This window comes from Larimichthys crocea, chromosome XXI, assembly GCF_000972845.2.
Source record: "Larimichthys crocea isolate SSNF chromosome XXI, L_crocea_2.0, whole genome shotgun sequence".
NCBI classification, from domain to species: domain Eukaryota; kingdom Metazoa; phylum Chordata; class Actinopteri; family Sciaenidae; genus Larimichthys; species Larimichthys crocea.
In genome coordinates, this window is record NC_040031.1 from 1,836,408 (window position 1) to 1,852,653 (window position 16,246).

Below are 16,246 nucleotides of genomic sequence, written 5' to 3' on the forward strand. Positions count from 1 at the left end.
ATGTGTGAACCAAACTAATCGCTCAAATCAAATCAGACAAATGAGACATTACACAAAAATATATAATGTTAACTTCATCCACTGTGTTTCTCTTGTACTGTACATTCATATTAGCTTTCATTAAATGAGTCCAAACACAAGAGATGATCAGTTTGGTCTTTTGAATTGTCATCACTCTCCTCTTGTCTGTGAGGTCTCAGGATGAGTGATTTCCCTCTCTGTGTGATTCAGTGCTACAGATTAACATCAGCTGTTAAACTGAGAGAGTGCGAGTGTATGTGTGCATGTGTAGTGAGATGCTCTCAGTCCACTTGGATAATTGGAAGCTCGTTATCTTAATCTGTACTCAACAGTTGGTGGATGCACTGATTAAATACATTGAGAACATACAGATACCGAATCTGTGTGCGTGGGTGAGAGAGTCATATGTTCTATAGGGAGATGAGTTTCAGATGAACTTTGGGGAAGCCAGTGTTTGTACTCACCGCAGTAACCTTCAGAATCTTATCAAAAGATTATTTTCCATTTAAATGAATAATAAATATGTATTGTTCACAATAAAGTGAACAAAAAATAAATAAATCTAAACAAATTGGACCAAATGATAAAAATTGGATTTTTTTCTACAGCACTAGATTTACTAATGACCATGAAAAAAAGTGCAGCTTTCTAATGGGAATTTCATTAGTTTTGCAAGTATTTGGTGATAAATCAAATAATATTGTGACCTCATGGTTGTCACTGAGGAAAAAATGGTGAGAGACACGCAAGTGCATGGACCAAATTTCATAAATATCTATCCAATAATTGTTGAAACTTTCAGTGAAAAAAAAGAAAAAAAGAATCACAAATGTCAACCTCATGATGGTGCTACACCAAAATCAGAGGTTCCTCTAAGTCAGTAGGTTTCATCCTCTGGAGATCATTAATGTCTGTGGAAATGTCAGTGGCAGTTCATTTCATAGCTGTTGCGATATTTTAGTCTGGACTCAAAGATTTGGAGCAACATTGCCACCCTTAGCCTAAGTGTACAGTTTAAGATCAGTTCAAGTTAAACCTCTCACAATCAAACTCATGCGTGTTTTTACCGGATGTCATCCTCGTTTGCAAACATGATGACAGCACGGGCGTTGGGCGTCTCCAGCAGACGCAGGACGATCTTGTCAAACTCGCCGGGCCTCGGCTCCCGAGGTATCTTCAGAGATTGTGCGATACAGACCCCACCTGGAAGAGCAAGTAAGAGACAGACAATGAATACTTAAAAAAAACTCCAGGATATCCTGGAAGATATTTTTGAAACAGCATTGTGTCAGATTAGTTGATCACGGTGTCACAAATTCTTGCTGTGACTTGGCTGGGCAACACGACTGTGACCACTGCCATCTTTTATACCCCGTGTCATGGACGAAGGTGACTAGTGAGGTGTCAGCAGTGGTGGCAAGAATGTGATCATGCCCTATGGTGTCGCATTTACAACTGGATGAGATCTGACCACCTCCAAATGTTGTGTGGCCGGACTGATTCCAATGCCTTCTGCATGCATTTTCTAATCCAGACAATGACACCCAATGCCTGTCAGGTCTGGACATGAAGCTGATACAATGTGGCAATATTGTTATGTAATGTTAAGGTATTTGTGTGAAGTTTTAATGTCAGGTGAGGGACAGATTCTTCCTGTACTGTGGAGGAAGGGGGGGGCAGGTTATTGCCAGGGAAAGCTATAAAGGTTGGCAGTTCCCAACAAGAGCTAGTACTGATAGGACCACATTTAGCCCATAGTGTACAGTATTTTATGAGGAAAAATATGTCTGTATTGTACCATGTCATCGTCGTGGGTGAAATAAACACCTGGTTGGTCTGCATCTAAGATCTACCTCAACTCTCTTGCTTTCAACATCCAGCCACTACACAGCGCTCACTGACAGAAAGGATAACCTTTCTATCTAAAAGGTTGGGAACCACTGCTGTAATCAACATAAATGTATGTATCACACCATTGCAAGGGATCCAATAATTGAGATATTTAACCCCAAATCAAACATTTCAACCTGTTGGTGGAACTACATGAAAAGTCAGGGGATCCCCAAAGTCATGAGGATTCAACCTCTGGGGACCATGAATGAAAATCTGGTTAATAGTTGTCTGCTTCACGTTACCAGCTGCCTGTTTGACAAGTTAACAGTGAACTTTCTTTCAGCTCTCTCCTGATGATTCATTCTTCATGTGAGGCTCTGCTGCTGACTGTTCAGCACTGTGAACATCTGCCAGCAAACAAGCCAACACATCTGCTTCTATCTGTAAATGTAAAAAATTAATGAACACACTTTATCTTTGCCCCTGTTTATCTGTTAGCTTTGATATTATTTTCTCTGTGTGCTTCATTGTGTGTCTGCTGTAACGCTTTAATTACCTCTGTTATCACTGTTTGTCTTGTTCTTATTTTCACCCACTGCTGCGACGTGTCACAGTGGGTATCATCAAACTTCATCTGCAGTCATTTAAACAAAGGTCGGAGGTTTATTCATGCTGCCAGCACTAGATACTGTCAAATTATCACTAACATCTCACTAATGGTAATATGAGTAGGATTCCTTCATTCAGCAGCTACATGAAGCAAAAATGATCATTGAAGAAAAGTGTTTAATTAAATACAGAGTTTAAAATCTAATTTTTCTTCAAAAGAAAGACCAAGAAAAAAGAAATGGGCTTTTGCTTGTGTTTACTTCATCTCTTATCAAAGACATGTCTTTGCTTTTTTTTGTCTTTTTTTTTTGGCTCAAAAAACATCTGAAGTGAAGGAATGGTGCAAAATAAGGGGCAGCAATTAGGGAGGAAGGCCCTTAAGGTGCAGTAAAATGTTACACTCCATCGTGAAAATTTAGTTATTAGAGCAACCTGCTGCCCAAAAAATTGAGTCCTCGATCAGCATCAGCATTGATTTTCAGCTCCTGAGAAAGCTGAGGCATTTTTGAAGGAGGCAAGATTTTCACATGATAGGAAAATAGTTTGATTTCTTGATTTATTTTTCTTTATTTTTCTTTTAATCATGTACTAAAAGAAGGAAGTAGACATAGATAAAAAGGAAGTAGAGAAGAAAAGGTTGTTCTGCTTCCTGTTCTGTCCTACTGCAATCAGCTGATTTGCCTTCAAGTTTTAGTATTAAAAGTTATGTTTTCTTTGCATTACATCATTAAACTCTCTGCGTCATCTTCACTCAAGACACCGCTGCCAAAAACACACGTAAAGTTTGTGATAGTGTTCCTGCAGTGTTGCCCGGGGGGGCGAGATAAATGAGAGCAGTGGTGGAGTTTTGAAGATGAACTTTGAGCCTCTGACATGAAGTGAAGGAAAGTACAGTAGGAGCTGCGGCAGAAGCAAACCTCAGACTGTAAGCTGTTCCAGCTTAATTGGCTCTTTCATTTAAAAAAGATGGAGAGATTCGCCGGCTGACTGTCGCAGAAAGTCTCGAGGGGAAAGGAAACAAGAGTCACTGCTGAAAATAATCACGTCTGGTTAGTCTGACCTCGATTGTTTAAACAGCGGAGCTGTCCAAGACTTTCTTTTTTTTTTTTTTAAAGGAGGCAGAACTAGAGCTAAAGTTTAAAGATTACTGCAGCAAAGATGAAAAGGTAAAACTATTTCGAAGAAACACTCAAAGTATCTCTACACCAAGTATGACATTATATGTGAGATATTCACACGGAACCAAGCAAGTAGTTAAACTGTTTTTCTTGCAAACCAAATATGTGACTTCAAGTTGTGGCGTGATGTTTCGCTGTGCAGCTGAAGTCAGGTGATTAAATAAAAAGAGCGAGTGAGTCTGCATGTGGCGGAGGAAGTACTTCAAGTATTTTCTGTTCTTAAAACTATCCAAACTGTACCTGTTTAAACTCACAATGTGTTTTTCAGCGAGATTTATGAATGTACACATCTAAAACTGAAGCTGGAGGGCTACCTGCAGCATAATAATTAGACATGTAGCTGTCCTTTCTGACAAGTTGGGAGTGAGAACATGGTGAATTTTGTGAATTATCAGCAGAGGCCGAGGTCATTGTAACCACAGAAACTGTAAGCTAGGAAAATAGCCTTTTTCAGGTATTTTGTAGTAGTTTTTTGATTGTAGTTTTTTGCAGGTATTAAAATTTTGACTTGATGAACTCAATGAAAAGTTATTTCAAAGAGGACATGAATATGCATACCAAATTATATGGCAAACCAACCAAAAGCTTCTGAGCTATTTCATTAAAGGACCAGTGTGTAGGAGTGTCATCTAGCACTGTAGTTAATGATTGCAAACATGGCTGCATCAAGTGAACAGGACACAGAGCTGGAGGCATTTATTCTTATGGAAGCTGCTCAAAGACACACAAAGCCAAAAAAGTTAGATTTCTGGGCATAAAATTACCTGGGTCTTCTGCATTGTGTGGGCAACAGAGCAAACGCACTAGAGACTTCTGCCAGCTGAGCATGGCTGAGGCACTAACCTCCAATTTAGCCCTCCACTAACTGGGGATAAAATGATTTAATCATGTGGCTCTTCCACACATGCAATCACTGGGCTTTCATCCATCCATAATCTGTAACCACTTATATATAAGTATTATACACACATCTTATTCTTGTAGTGCTGAAAAGTACTGTAACACAGAGACTGGCGGACACAAATGCAGGCAGGCAGACGATAATCAGTTCTCAAGGTCTTTTAATTCAGCCCAAGGGTCAAAATCAGAAAGGCAATCAGACAGGCAAAGGTACAAAATCAGGAGACTGAGACTCAGAAACCAGGAACGAAATGATCAGACACAGGGAAACACGAAATGCTGGAATGCTGAGACAAGACAATCTGGCACTGACACACAGGGGAGCACTGGTTATATACACACAGGAGGGAAGGGGTAATGAGATACAGGTGAAACACATGAGGGCGGGGACAGGTAATCACACAGGGAACAAGAAGTGAACATAGAGACAAGACTATCAAAATAAAACAGAAAACTGACCCATGACAGACCCTGACACCGGGTATCTGTATAAAAGCTATATACAGTAGTATTACAGAAATGTCATGGAGTTGAAGCTTTTGCTCTGTCGAAGAAAAGGGAGCTGTGTGAGTTCAGCTCTCTTCTGTTCAGACTGATCTCCGAGGCTTCAGTCCAAAGGACGGAGATAAAAACATTTAAGACCCTGCTGCCGATATCATCATCACACCGTCCACAGCGAGCCGAGAGGCCGTCTGCAGTCATTCCCCAAAGACACAGCTTCATTCAGACGCTTTCAGAGTAAAATTGATTCCATTGTGAGCTCATTTCTACATTACACGGGTCTATCAGGCCATCAGATTGGAGCTGCAGCATCTGTTTTGTATAGGCCCTTTTCTTAGCGAGGGTTCTACAGGATTATATTGAAGGTTTGAAGGTCAAAACGGCTAACGGCGTGTGATGGCAGCAGTATCATCACACATTTTTCACACATTTAAGTCTTCATTCAACTTCAACCTCAGTTTTAAGATTTGAAGGTTGCTAGTTTCAAAAGCAAATTACACGTGATGAAAGATCACAGCGAGCGAGTTTAGCATGAAAAGTGAATGGTGCGTCAGCTGCAGCCAATGATTTAGATCTTTTTACACAACATACCACCTCAGAAAATATTAGGCTTTAGTAGTAACACCATTACAGACAGTCTACACAGGTGTGTTGCTAAGAAGATGATTGTTGATTGTTGACTGTTGCAGCCATGTTTCATTTTACCTCCATTTACCATCTTGCCATGGCATTTTTAGGTCATAACTAATCACGGACGTATGCACGCACTACTACTACATTTCACTCAAAACTGCAAATCTGAACCTCAAAGAGGAAGAGGAAAACTCAGGGGTTCACCGAAGTCAGGGGGATTCATCCTGTAAGGACTTGTCTGTAAAACTCAGTTGTTGAGTCTTGACCAAAGTGATGGAACAACCGACAGACAGACATTCATAGAATAAAATTTAATTATACTAAAACAAAATCTTTATAGCCCCTTGCATCATTCATAGCTACATCTTTCCTCTTTTTGGATGTTGTAGTGTCACATTTGTTGGAATTGGACGACTGATCCTTGGCGGTTTGAACAGCTGTTTTCTCATTTGCTGCGATGTGACCTTATCTCTCTCTGCTGCCTGTCCTTATTGTTCTCAGTGTTTTCCAGCTTTCCTTCATACTACTTTGTCGTACCTGATAACTGCTCCAGAATTCCAGATTTGAATTTGAAAGTACCGAGTCTCTGTGCTGCTGCAGCATGCTGCTCAGTAAAAGCTGCTCTCATTTATATGCAAATATGCTGCGCAGAGCACAGATTAGGAGATACTGTTCATCTCAGTGTAAACAGTTAATCCTGAGACCTGACGTGTTTAGAAGAAGATGCAAACACATAGCAACTTGACATACACAGGACACTCTGAATGTCTGCACAAAATTTTACATTTATCCATCCGATAGCTGTTGAGATATCTCAGTCTGGACCGAAATGGTGGAGCAACTGACCGACAAACTATCTGACACTGTTGCTGCTGTTTTCCTTAAGCCACACAAATTGTTTTTGTATTTTTCCCATAAAGTATAATATCAGAGAAACGATTTCAGTTAGCGTTATCACTGACTTTGTCAATTGGTTGTCAGAGATGGTAGATTAATAGTCAAAGTGAACATACTAATATTGATAACATCAGGACGAGCACACAAATCAGTCATGAATAGTGTCAGACAATTTCTGTTTCTCCTCAGTGACAACATGATGCTGTGGCGTTAATGCTCAATTACGCCAGTTTAGAGACATCAAACTACCAGTCAAGTCAAGTCAAGTCAAGTCAGGGTAGATCTGGAACCAATACTCAAATGTGAAAATGCTTTTAACAGAGTTTTAGTTTGAGTCAATCTCTGTCAGGTGATGAGAGGAGAGTTTGGATCATAATGAGTTTTATGAGTTAACACTGAAGAGTTCCTCATTCACCTTTAGCTGAAGCCGTTTTTCGTGCAGCCGTGCTGATGACAGACCTTTCTCTTAATAACACATGGATGTGGTACAGTGGGTGAAGAAATGATCACAAACTCAATGTCAAATAACGTCATTACCCGCAAATCCGAGAGGTACTGTATAGCTTTTGACATATCTCACAGGAGCTTTATTCTATCATTTCAATTTTTCATGACTTTGACAATTTGTTCACAATAAAAATACATATTTAATTGAGTTTTAATTGTTTTTTTCTAATTTAAAAAAATGTATTGGGGTGCAAGGGAATTCAATAGCTGGAACTATGGGACCAAGTGTAAAGCCTCACACACTATCAGGGGGTTAGGGGCACCCTACTGTATCAGTCATTTTGATGGCAACAAACAGGTTTCTGTTCTGTCGATCATTTCTATCACGAGCGCACTCAAGAAAATAATAGCCATCTAATCATCTGAGTGCTCGTGTTTGTCGGCCTGTCAGAACGAGGTCTGACATGACATTGGTGATGTCACCATGTACCCTGATGTCAGACATTAACTTGGTGAGTGCAGTGTTATTATTACTGACAGAAATGATTGACAACATCATCAGAAATAGTTTTAATAAACCTGCATTATAGTTTCTCCCTTTTCTAGCCCCTCATTTTCTTGTTTATTTCTGAATGTTTCTAAAGGTATATTCTTTCTTTGTCTTATTGTCTTTCGTCTTTTCTGGAACATCTATTTGTATGAAATTCAAAATTCCATCTTAAATTTCAAGTTAAATCACAAGTTCATCTTCTTTGAGACCTTTCCTGCTCAGAAGTACCCAGGTTATTTATATTCTATGAAAGACTGAAGGGTTGATAGGGTCTCTGTTGATACACAACAGATGTGTTGTTATTGCATCACATATTACTGACAGCTACAGTGTGGATTTTACAGCAGAAAACTCACCGCCCTTTAACATCTGTCAATCATCTGTCTGTCAAACAACACTAATGGTTTTCCTCCTTAAAATTGGACAAATCTCCTGTTGTTCTGTGACATCAGCAGGATGAAAATCTTTAACTCCTCAGTCTCTGGTTATGGTTTTATTCTAGATTTTTCTTATTGTGAACAAATACCATGAAAAGACCCAGACAAACAGTGTTAGGCCCAAGCCCCTAGGACAAACCCCAGGCTCTGACAGCAGTTTGACACAGTGGCCAAACTGTTATGCACAGACGCAAAAGACTTTATCCCATAACCTTACACTGATGGATACATTTTATTGTCACAAACTCTGCAAAGTCTAGAAGAGCTGCACAATTAAATCATGTCATCCCCATTCAAGTTAACAAAAGGCTAAGCTGCTTGCTCTATCGGCCAGCATATTTAGAAATTCTGGGTAATTATATACAAGCAAACTTTTTTTTTTGGCTTCGAGCAGCACTGAGCAGATTGTTCTATTTATACATCCATGTTTAGTCCATCTCGCAACACTTTCTGTATGTAAAACCTCAAAAACACCTCACAAATATCGAGTTTCATTTTTAAAACAGGGGGTCTGTAATTGTAGCAAACATTTCTCAAACAGGAAGAACATTTTCAGGAGGATGAATCCACATTTAGTGCTCTAGTGAGTATTTGTATATGTGGAATTGAGTCGAAATGAACTACAATGCTAATGGTATGGCAGACACTGTAGACCTACTCTTAACGATATTGGTAAAAAGATCTAATATCTAAAAATATCGGTTTATGAGGTGTTTTTAACCAGCAACGAAGGCTCACTAATTGTTCTGTATAGTGTTTTATACAGAGAAAAAAAGGATAATACACAGTATACTCTCCATTAGGCTATTAGATCATGAGTGCTGCCGACCCTGCAGCCTGGATACAAATCTGACCTTTACCTCCCACTGCAACCGTCCCTCACAGGTTCTTCAGTTCCTGAAGCTTTTTCAGCTACACACAGGCCTGTAAATGGGTTCATAATAATCAGGTTTGGCAAAAGAAGAACACTGAAAATGTGCAGAGCTGGCGAAATTGCCACCTATCACCACCATCCATACTATCTGTATGGGCTCACTGGAGGGAGGGAACCACTGCAGATAAATGTGGAAGTAATAAAGATGGACATACATGACATTATTTTAATGAGGTTTGGCTTCAGCTTCAGATTTTTCCAAAGTGAAAAATCAGCCACTGAGGCGTCCACTATGCTGCGCTCAAACCCACTAAATTAACTTTTAGGTGACAAAGTAGCAAATAATCAGTTAACTGACCCTGCATGAAATGTTGTCATGTACAATTTACACTCTGCCGTGCAACACGGCAACACACTCGCACACGGATGTGATGATGTGGGAATGTGCTCCCATTTCCTGGGAATAGATAAGGAAATCCCTGCTGCTTCTACGGGATGAGGATTTAATTTAAGCTCTGCTGAGAACATCTCTGCTGTAAGCTTCTGCACTGAATTCAGCATCCCTTTATTGAGATCACTGAAGGTAAATTGTTACAGTTTGAACTGACACTATCTACAGTCTTTTGGATACTTTTGATATTATGAATACTTGATAGAATCTGGTTTCACTTCTTGTTTAATTTCCTTTATTTTCTCCCTTCTGCCACAGTGATAAATCTGCTCCTTCAGCTCAATTTCACAAAAAGTCCAGCGAGTCTGAAAAAATTTAAAACAACAAAACAGAGCAAAGGCAAAGCAGTGACATTTCACTCACATGCAACTGGTTTGTATTTGCTTTGTTTAATATTTCACAAAAGAAAAATACAGGTAGGACCTCTTGGAAAATATTTAATGTGAACGTCTTTTCTATGTGAAATACATCAGGGATAGAGGCTGCAGAGGAAGTGTTTGACACCTTAGTAAAATAAATATTGTAAATATGTAAAATAGGACAAAAACATGTAACAGGTAAATAAGAAAATACCTTGTTTCTTCTATATTTGACAAAATATACCAGGGATATTGGAACTTCTTCTGGGAAGCAACACAGTAAATATTGGACCCCCCACTCAGCACCAGCACAGCAGGTACACTGACTTGCAGCAGAGCAATAACTACATTCACCTGCATCTCAACAGGATCTACAGTACAGGCATGCTCAAAGCCAGCGCAGTAAATTCACCTGTATCTCAACAGCACAGGATTTACAGTGCAGATACACTTAAAGCCAACAACACATTAACAAAATACGCCGCTCTCAAATACAAATAAAGATTTAAACTAAGTTATGGAGGAAGTGTCAAATTTGGGAGAGAGGCTTCCTACTAAAATATGATCATAAAACATGGGAAATTACAAATAAAGGCCCACGTATGATTTCAGTCTTGTCAAATACAGACCTGGTACTCTCTAAGTTGAAATAAATAGACCTCAGAGTTCGATGTTGAAATCATGCAAACCTCATCCATGTGTGAATGTATCTGGATTTTTTTTCTTCTAAATGACGGCAGCACTGTCGATGTTCTATATTAGCAACACACCCAAATGTGAGTTTGATGCCTTTGTCTTTCACACAAACGCAGGCTCTGATGCAGTGACTTTTAATGATGTGAGATCAAATGAAGCATATCAGAGGGACAAGGGACCAATGAGAGGTGAATAATACAATTGCACTTTGACTTTCTACTCAGCGAGGAAAGTTGCACAGCAGGAGCCACTGAACTCAAAGGTGGACCAAATAAACATTCAAAGGCACGCTGACTAATGGTATTATAGGCAATATCGTATATCATTAAAGCTAGCCTCGGGCAAAGCCTTTACACTGACCTTTCAATTAAAGGTTCACCATGGCAGCAACTGTTTATCGCTGTGCAACCCCCCACTAGCCCTCCCCCAAATACTGAGTCAGAGTGACAGATAGAAACAGGACGTATGTGCCCACTCGCCTCTTTCATTCCTCGCCTTTGAGCAGCTGAACGCCGGACCATGAAAGGTTTCCTGGGTAACACATGCACAGCCTTGACTTGAAAGCCAGATGAAACAAGCAAAGCAGTGTGCCCGCAAAACTCCCATTCCACCTTAAAAAACCCTTAAACTTCAAAGCATCTTCCTGGAGTCTTTGAGATTCTTCGTGAGTCTTCACTGAAGTCATTTTCAGGATTCAGGATTCAGCCCTCCCAGATATCACAAGGTTCTTGAAATGTCATTTAGCCTGTACAACTTTAAAGCTAAATAAAGGAAGGATTCATAAGTGCGTTAGATGCTATTTAGCTTTGGATTCGATTGAACACAAAAACAGAAGGCTTGTTCAAACCATTATTAGACTTCTTTAAAATTCTGCTGAAGACCAACAGCTGCCTCGGCAGTCCTGATTTTTAAAGGTCCAGGGTGAAGCCCTAATGGTATTAGTTAATTAGCAGTGTAGTTGCTGATTGCAATCCTGTCACCTCACCCACTCCTTTCTAGTGTGAAGGAGAAACTATGCTGGTTGCCAAATGTGAAGGGCCCTAGAGCTAGAGTTTTGTTTTTCCATGGGGTTTCTTAATTAAAAGGCCACCACCAGATGTCCTGAAGGTTATAGAGGGTTTACAGGTTAAAAGAAAATCTTAGGTGGGACCAATGTCTCTGCATTAATGTCTCTGTGTTTCAGAGAGAAAGGGTCACACTCTGGCAATGTTCTTAAGATGATTAACAGCATTCTTAGTTATATGAGGTTTGAAACTAAGATCTGAATCAAACATAATGTCCAGGTTTTATTTACAGTTTCTGGCATATTCTTTAGAACCCCCTGGAACTTACTCTGGCATTGTCTATTTTGCAAAAACATTAATGTGCCACTTTTCTAGTCTAGTTTAAATCAGCTCAGATAGAGTCCTAGAACAAAAATTGTTCCAGGGATTTAAAACATCAACATCAACGGTAGGCCTAAACATCTATCTAAACATTTCTATCAGTCGTTCTAAATTTCCAGATTCCCAATTTGAACTGATGATGGAGAAGATGAGGATATACTCAGAAACACTCGGTCTGCCCACTTTACTGTATTACCTTATAAATCAGCTATATAAATAAGATATAAGACTCAAAAACAAGAACTTCACACAGCCCTAAAAATATCCACACAGCAGTGAAGAAAAGTCAGAATTGGGACACTTTCAGCTGCAGTGTGAAAGGTCTTCTTTTAGTCAGACTCTGGGCATGTTGTTAAGAGGAGCAGAAATTTTGGCTCCAGCTTTGGCTCGGACCCAGTGACCCAAATATGAAACTGCTTACAGTGGTATACTGCTTACAGTGTTATACTACTCCAAGACAACAGATGGGGTATCACAGCTTAGTCCATGAATCCACCTAGATGGCCTCAGTTTCAGTGACATTTCAGGCTGTTTGACTGGTCTGAGCATCTGATTGGTGGCTGCAGAGTGATGTTGAGTTTCTCCAAAATGTGGATCAAGCTCAACTTCTCCGCCGCAGGTTGCTGCATTTTTAGGAACGCACCCATGTGGCCTGCACTACTGCAGCCAAAAGGGACTACTACTACTCAAATGAACTGACAAACCTGCATTTTCACCGCAGCGCTGGATCCTGTCCGAATGTAGGTTTAGTGAACGCCAAACTGTTTCAGCTGCTAACATTTAACTAAAGACACATAAACGTATTTTCAAAATACTGCAAATGTTCCATCTGTTTGAAATATAAATCAGAGAAAGTAACGCAGCCAAGTTTTCTCCCCCCACTGAAGTTCACTTTCCTTCAGGTTTCAGTCTCACCCAAAACTCTAATGAGCTCATTTAGAGCATCATTATATGAGTGGTGAAGCAAATGAGGAGGTGAGGATAATGTGATGGTCCATATGTGTGCTGGCTCTGGTTCTGTCTGCCAGCCTGCCTCGACATCTGTCTAACCTGCTGACAAACGGGAGGAAATGGGACGAAGAAGAAGAAACCCATCAGACTGGCATGTACGTGCGCCAGGGAATTGTGGGGTGTACATCATTTGGTGGAAATAAATAAGCACATAAAAACAAGCACACCAAAATGAAATGATATTTGCAGAGAGTGAAGCGGCATTACGTATACTTTGGCTTTCTGTCTGTTCACACCAATTCTGAGCACAAACTCAGAATTGAGCTTGAGTCACATATTCAAACCTCTTTAAACTACAACAAAACACAAAAATAACTATTTAGACTATTCAAAGAGAAAATGCTCTACAAAAGATATTGAATCTGAAAACTTTATCCACTAAACCAATGGCTGCATGAAAATCAATCTAAAATCTGTTGGTCTGTGTGATGAATACTCACAATACAGCCATTTACAGTGTGCATGATTTGCATTTAACTAATGAAAATGCTCATACGGTCCAAGCAGCAACCTCTGGCGCTAGGAAATGAATCCAATGCATAAGCGTTGAATTCCTCGAGTGGACTCTTGAGACAGGCTGCAGAAATGAGTTAACCTCCATCAGCGCCTGTATTAAAAATGTCCAATTACACAGCAGAAATAAACACGTCTGGTACATACAACAGTTTTGGTCCCTAGAGCTAATTTCTCCATTCAAAATAACTGTGACTGTAACTGGACACCATTTCAAATATATGATATTAAGCCTTAAAGTAATAATTAACAGTATTATATTATATATAGTATAACACCATGACCGCTTTGATTGACAGGTACTGTACAGCCATCTGCCTGGCTTGAGCAACCAGAGCAACCAGGTGTCATTCAGCATGGCTTAGGCCCGCCTCAGATAAACGTCTTTGCTGATATTTAGATTAACCGAGAAGCGGAATAGATCCGACATGGCAGCAGCCATGTATTTTCGGCTTCAAAACAGTGCTTTGGAAACCTATTGGTGACTCTGTTATTCTCTGTCCATTCTTTATACTTTCATTGTTACGGTCCTTTCATTGTCAGTGTAGGATCAGGATAGGGTCATGTTTAATTTCAACAGCATCCTCCTACATGTGAGATGAAAATAAAACAATGTTCTGTCTCTTTCATCGTCTCCAGAGGCTTTTCCTTTTGTTTGAAGCCTGCAAGCTTCATCATCTAGTACGCTCGCTAACCCTCCGCCTGCTGCTGGTGAAGCGTCAGGGTTGGTGTTGGCCGAGTCTGTCCTCTCACAGTGGGAGTCGGTGATGAAATTCACTGAAACTGCTTATCGCTGTGACTCAGTCAGGACCTCAAGGTTGTTCTGTGTGTCCGTCACACGAGGTGAAAATCATTAATCTCTGTTCTGTTGAAACACAAGGAGAAAGTGTGTGCTGACGGAGCTTAATCCTTTCTTTTGACTCACAACTTTTGGACCAATCAGGGCTCTACCATATTTCAGAACACAGTTTATCCATGATGATGCTGGGAAATAGATCAGTGGCATAGGCCAAAGCAATGGTTATGACGTAAGCCATTGCTTTTTGTGTCCAGTACACAGATAGGTCAAAGACGTTTACACTAGCTTAGCACAAAGACTGCTAAACTAGTGTTATTGTTGTGTCTTGTTGGCTAAAAAAAAAAAAGCCACAAGTCCATCTTGTAGAAAATCAGGTTGACAAAGACATAAATCAGTAGATTATTGTTATATATTGATTTCAAAACACTTTCACATTCATATTCTGAGTGGTGTAGCTACCAGCTGACAAATTAATGCATGATTAATCATCAATAGCTTAACTCATGAGAATTTTTAAATGGACAAAAATGTGTAAAATCAGACGTCACAGAGACAAATTTCTCTGTTTCTCTGAACAAAGTCGTTAACAGAGCCACAGAAAAAGAAACCTTTGTTCCAATTTGTATTTCAGTGCGTCCTCATCATTGTTAACAAGCTCTGGATAATTGGAGCACTCAGGGTTTCCTGCAGCTGATGATGTATTCAGTAAAGCAGCTCGAGCCTCCTCCCTCGTTCCCGAGGACTCTGATAGAGAAAAGAAAGAAAAGCTCCACAATGGGATCCTTGTTACACGTTTGTTTCATAACTGCGTGACACAAAAGAGCTGCAGATTATTCTTAAGTATGATCTCCTGTCATTGAAAAGCCACAGAGATGTCAGTGAGAAGCTGAGGAGTGGCTGTGAAAGTTTGAGCTCACAGGTAGAAAATAAGACAATGATCCAATAAGTGAATTTTAATTTAAGTTTTAACATTTAACATTTTTAACAACAACTCACTGCATGAAAATCTTTGATTTGCAATAAACAACAGAAACACAAGGATTTTACCACCTGCTCGAGTTTCATATGGATAACTTATGTACATTTCCAGTACACTCAAAAAGTTCATAGTTTTCTTCATAGTCATCTCTCGCTGCATGCTTGTGTACTGTCTTTCCTTTTTTTTCATGTCGCTGTATTTGTGAAAATAAGGTTGGACCTGTTCTTGGAGCAGTTTGTTTGAGACAAACCTCCTAAATGACAGCCTTTTACAGCCATTTTTCACCTGCCCCTCGATTTGCTGCCCCTAATGGATAGCGAGTGTTTTATTTGTTTGAAGAAAGGTGAGCTGCTGACTAGCAATGAGACATTTTGCCATTATCGTGTTCTTGAGAGAGGAAAAGTGGAGGAATCCCTCCCCATGAAATATTCATCCACTGCTCAGACTCCATGCAGAGGAGGAGAGGAGGATGGGGGGGGGGAATGAAAAGAAGAAGAAAAAAAAAAACGGTGACAAGAAAATATGGCAAAAGTCACATTAATGGACAAGCGGAACAAGGAGGGGGAAAAAAAACTTGACAACCTAACAGTGACAGGTGAAGTGAGAAATAATGATTATATTCTTATATGAGCGAGAGAAAGGAATAGTTTAGGGGATAAAGAAGTACAGAAGGAAAGATGGAAGAGGATGAGGCGCAGAGAGAAGAAGAGAAAGAAAAGCAGATTATCTCCTGCAGGCTTTCACACTTCTGAGGGGGGGGAAAAAAACAGTGACTGATCTGACAGAACGTCAGCGAAAATACAAACCATCACCTCCTCCATTTAATCTGCTGCGCACACATGGTCCACACAGAGTACTATACCAACTGAAAGCTGTTTAAACGAGAAGAATATCTGCTGCTGTGTTTATAAAAAGAACTTCTTCCCGTGACACTATTAAAACATTAAATGATCAGTCTGATTCAAGGAGACAAAGCCTAAAAATGAAGTCTATCAGCTGTTCTCTGCAGTATTTCTGTTCTGTCTGACAGACGATTGAAGCCCTGTTTCGATCAACCTTTGATGTGTATTAATGGCAGCTGATACTGAAACTGTGGGCCCACCACCCAGAGGGGGAGGCATAGGGGTCAGGTGGGGACCTGTTTTTTCACAGACTGGTCCTAGGGACCTGGAA

At 40.0% G+C, this 16,246-nt stretch overlaps 1 protein-coding gene across 2 annotated transcripts in view; it reads right to left on the bottom strand.

Moving 5' to 3' along the window:
* The window catches only part of grm8b (glutamate receptor, metabotropic 8b), a 125,072-nt gene that overhangs the window by 59,079 nt on the left and 49,747 nt on the right, over positions 1-16,246 (bottom strand). For both annotated transcript variants that reach the window (XM_027273216.1, XM_027273215.1), the window contains exon 3: positions 1,089-1,224. In XM_027273216.1, coding sequence (XP_027129017.1) covers positions 1,089-1,224 — 136 coding nt within the window. The remainder of the gene's footprint in view (positions 1-1,088; positions 1,225-16,246) is intronic.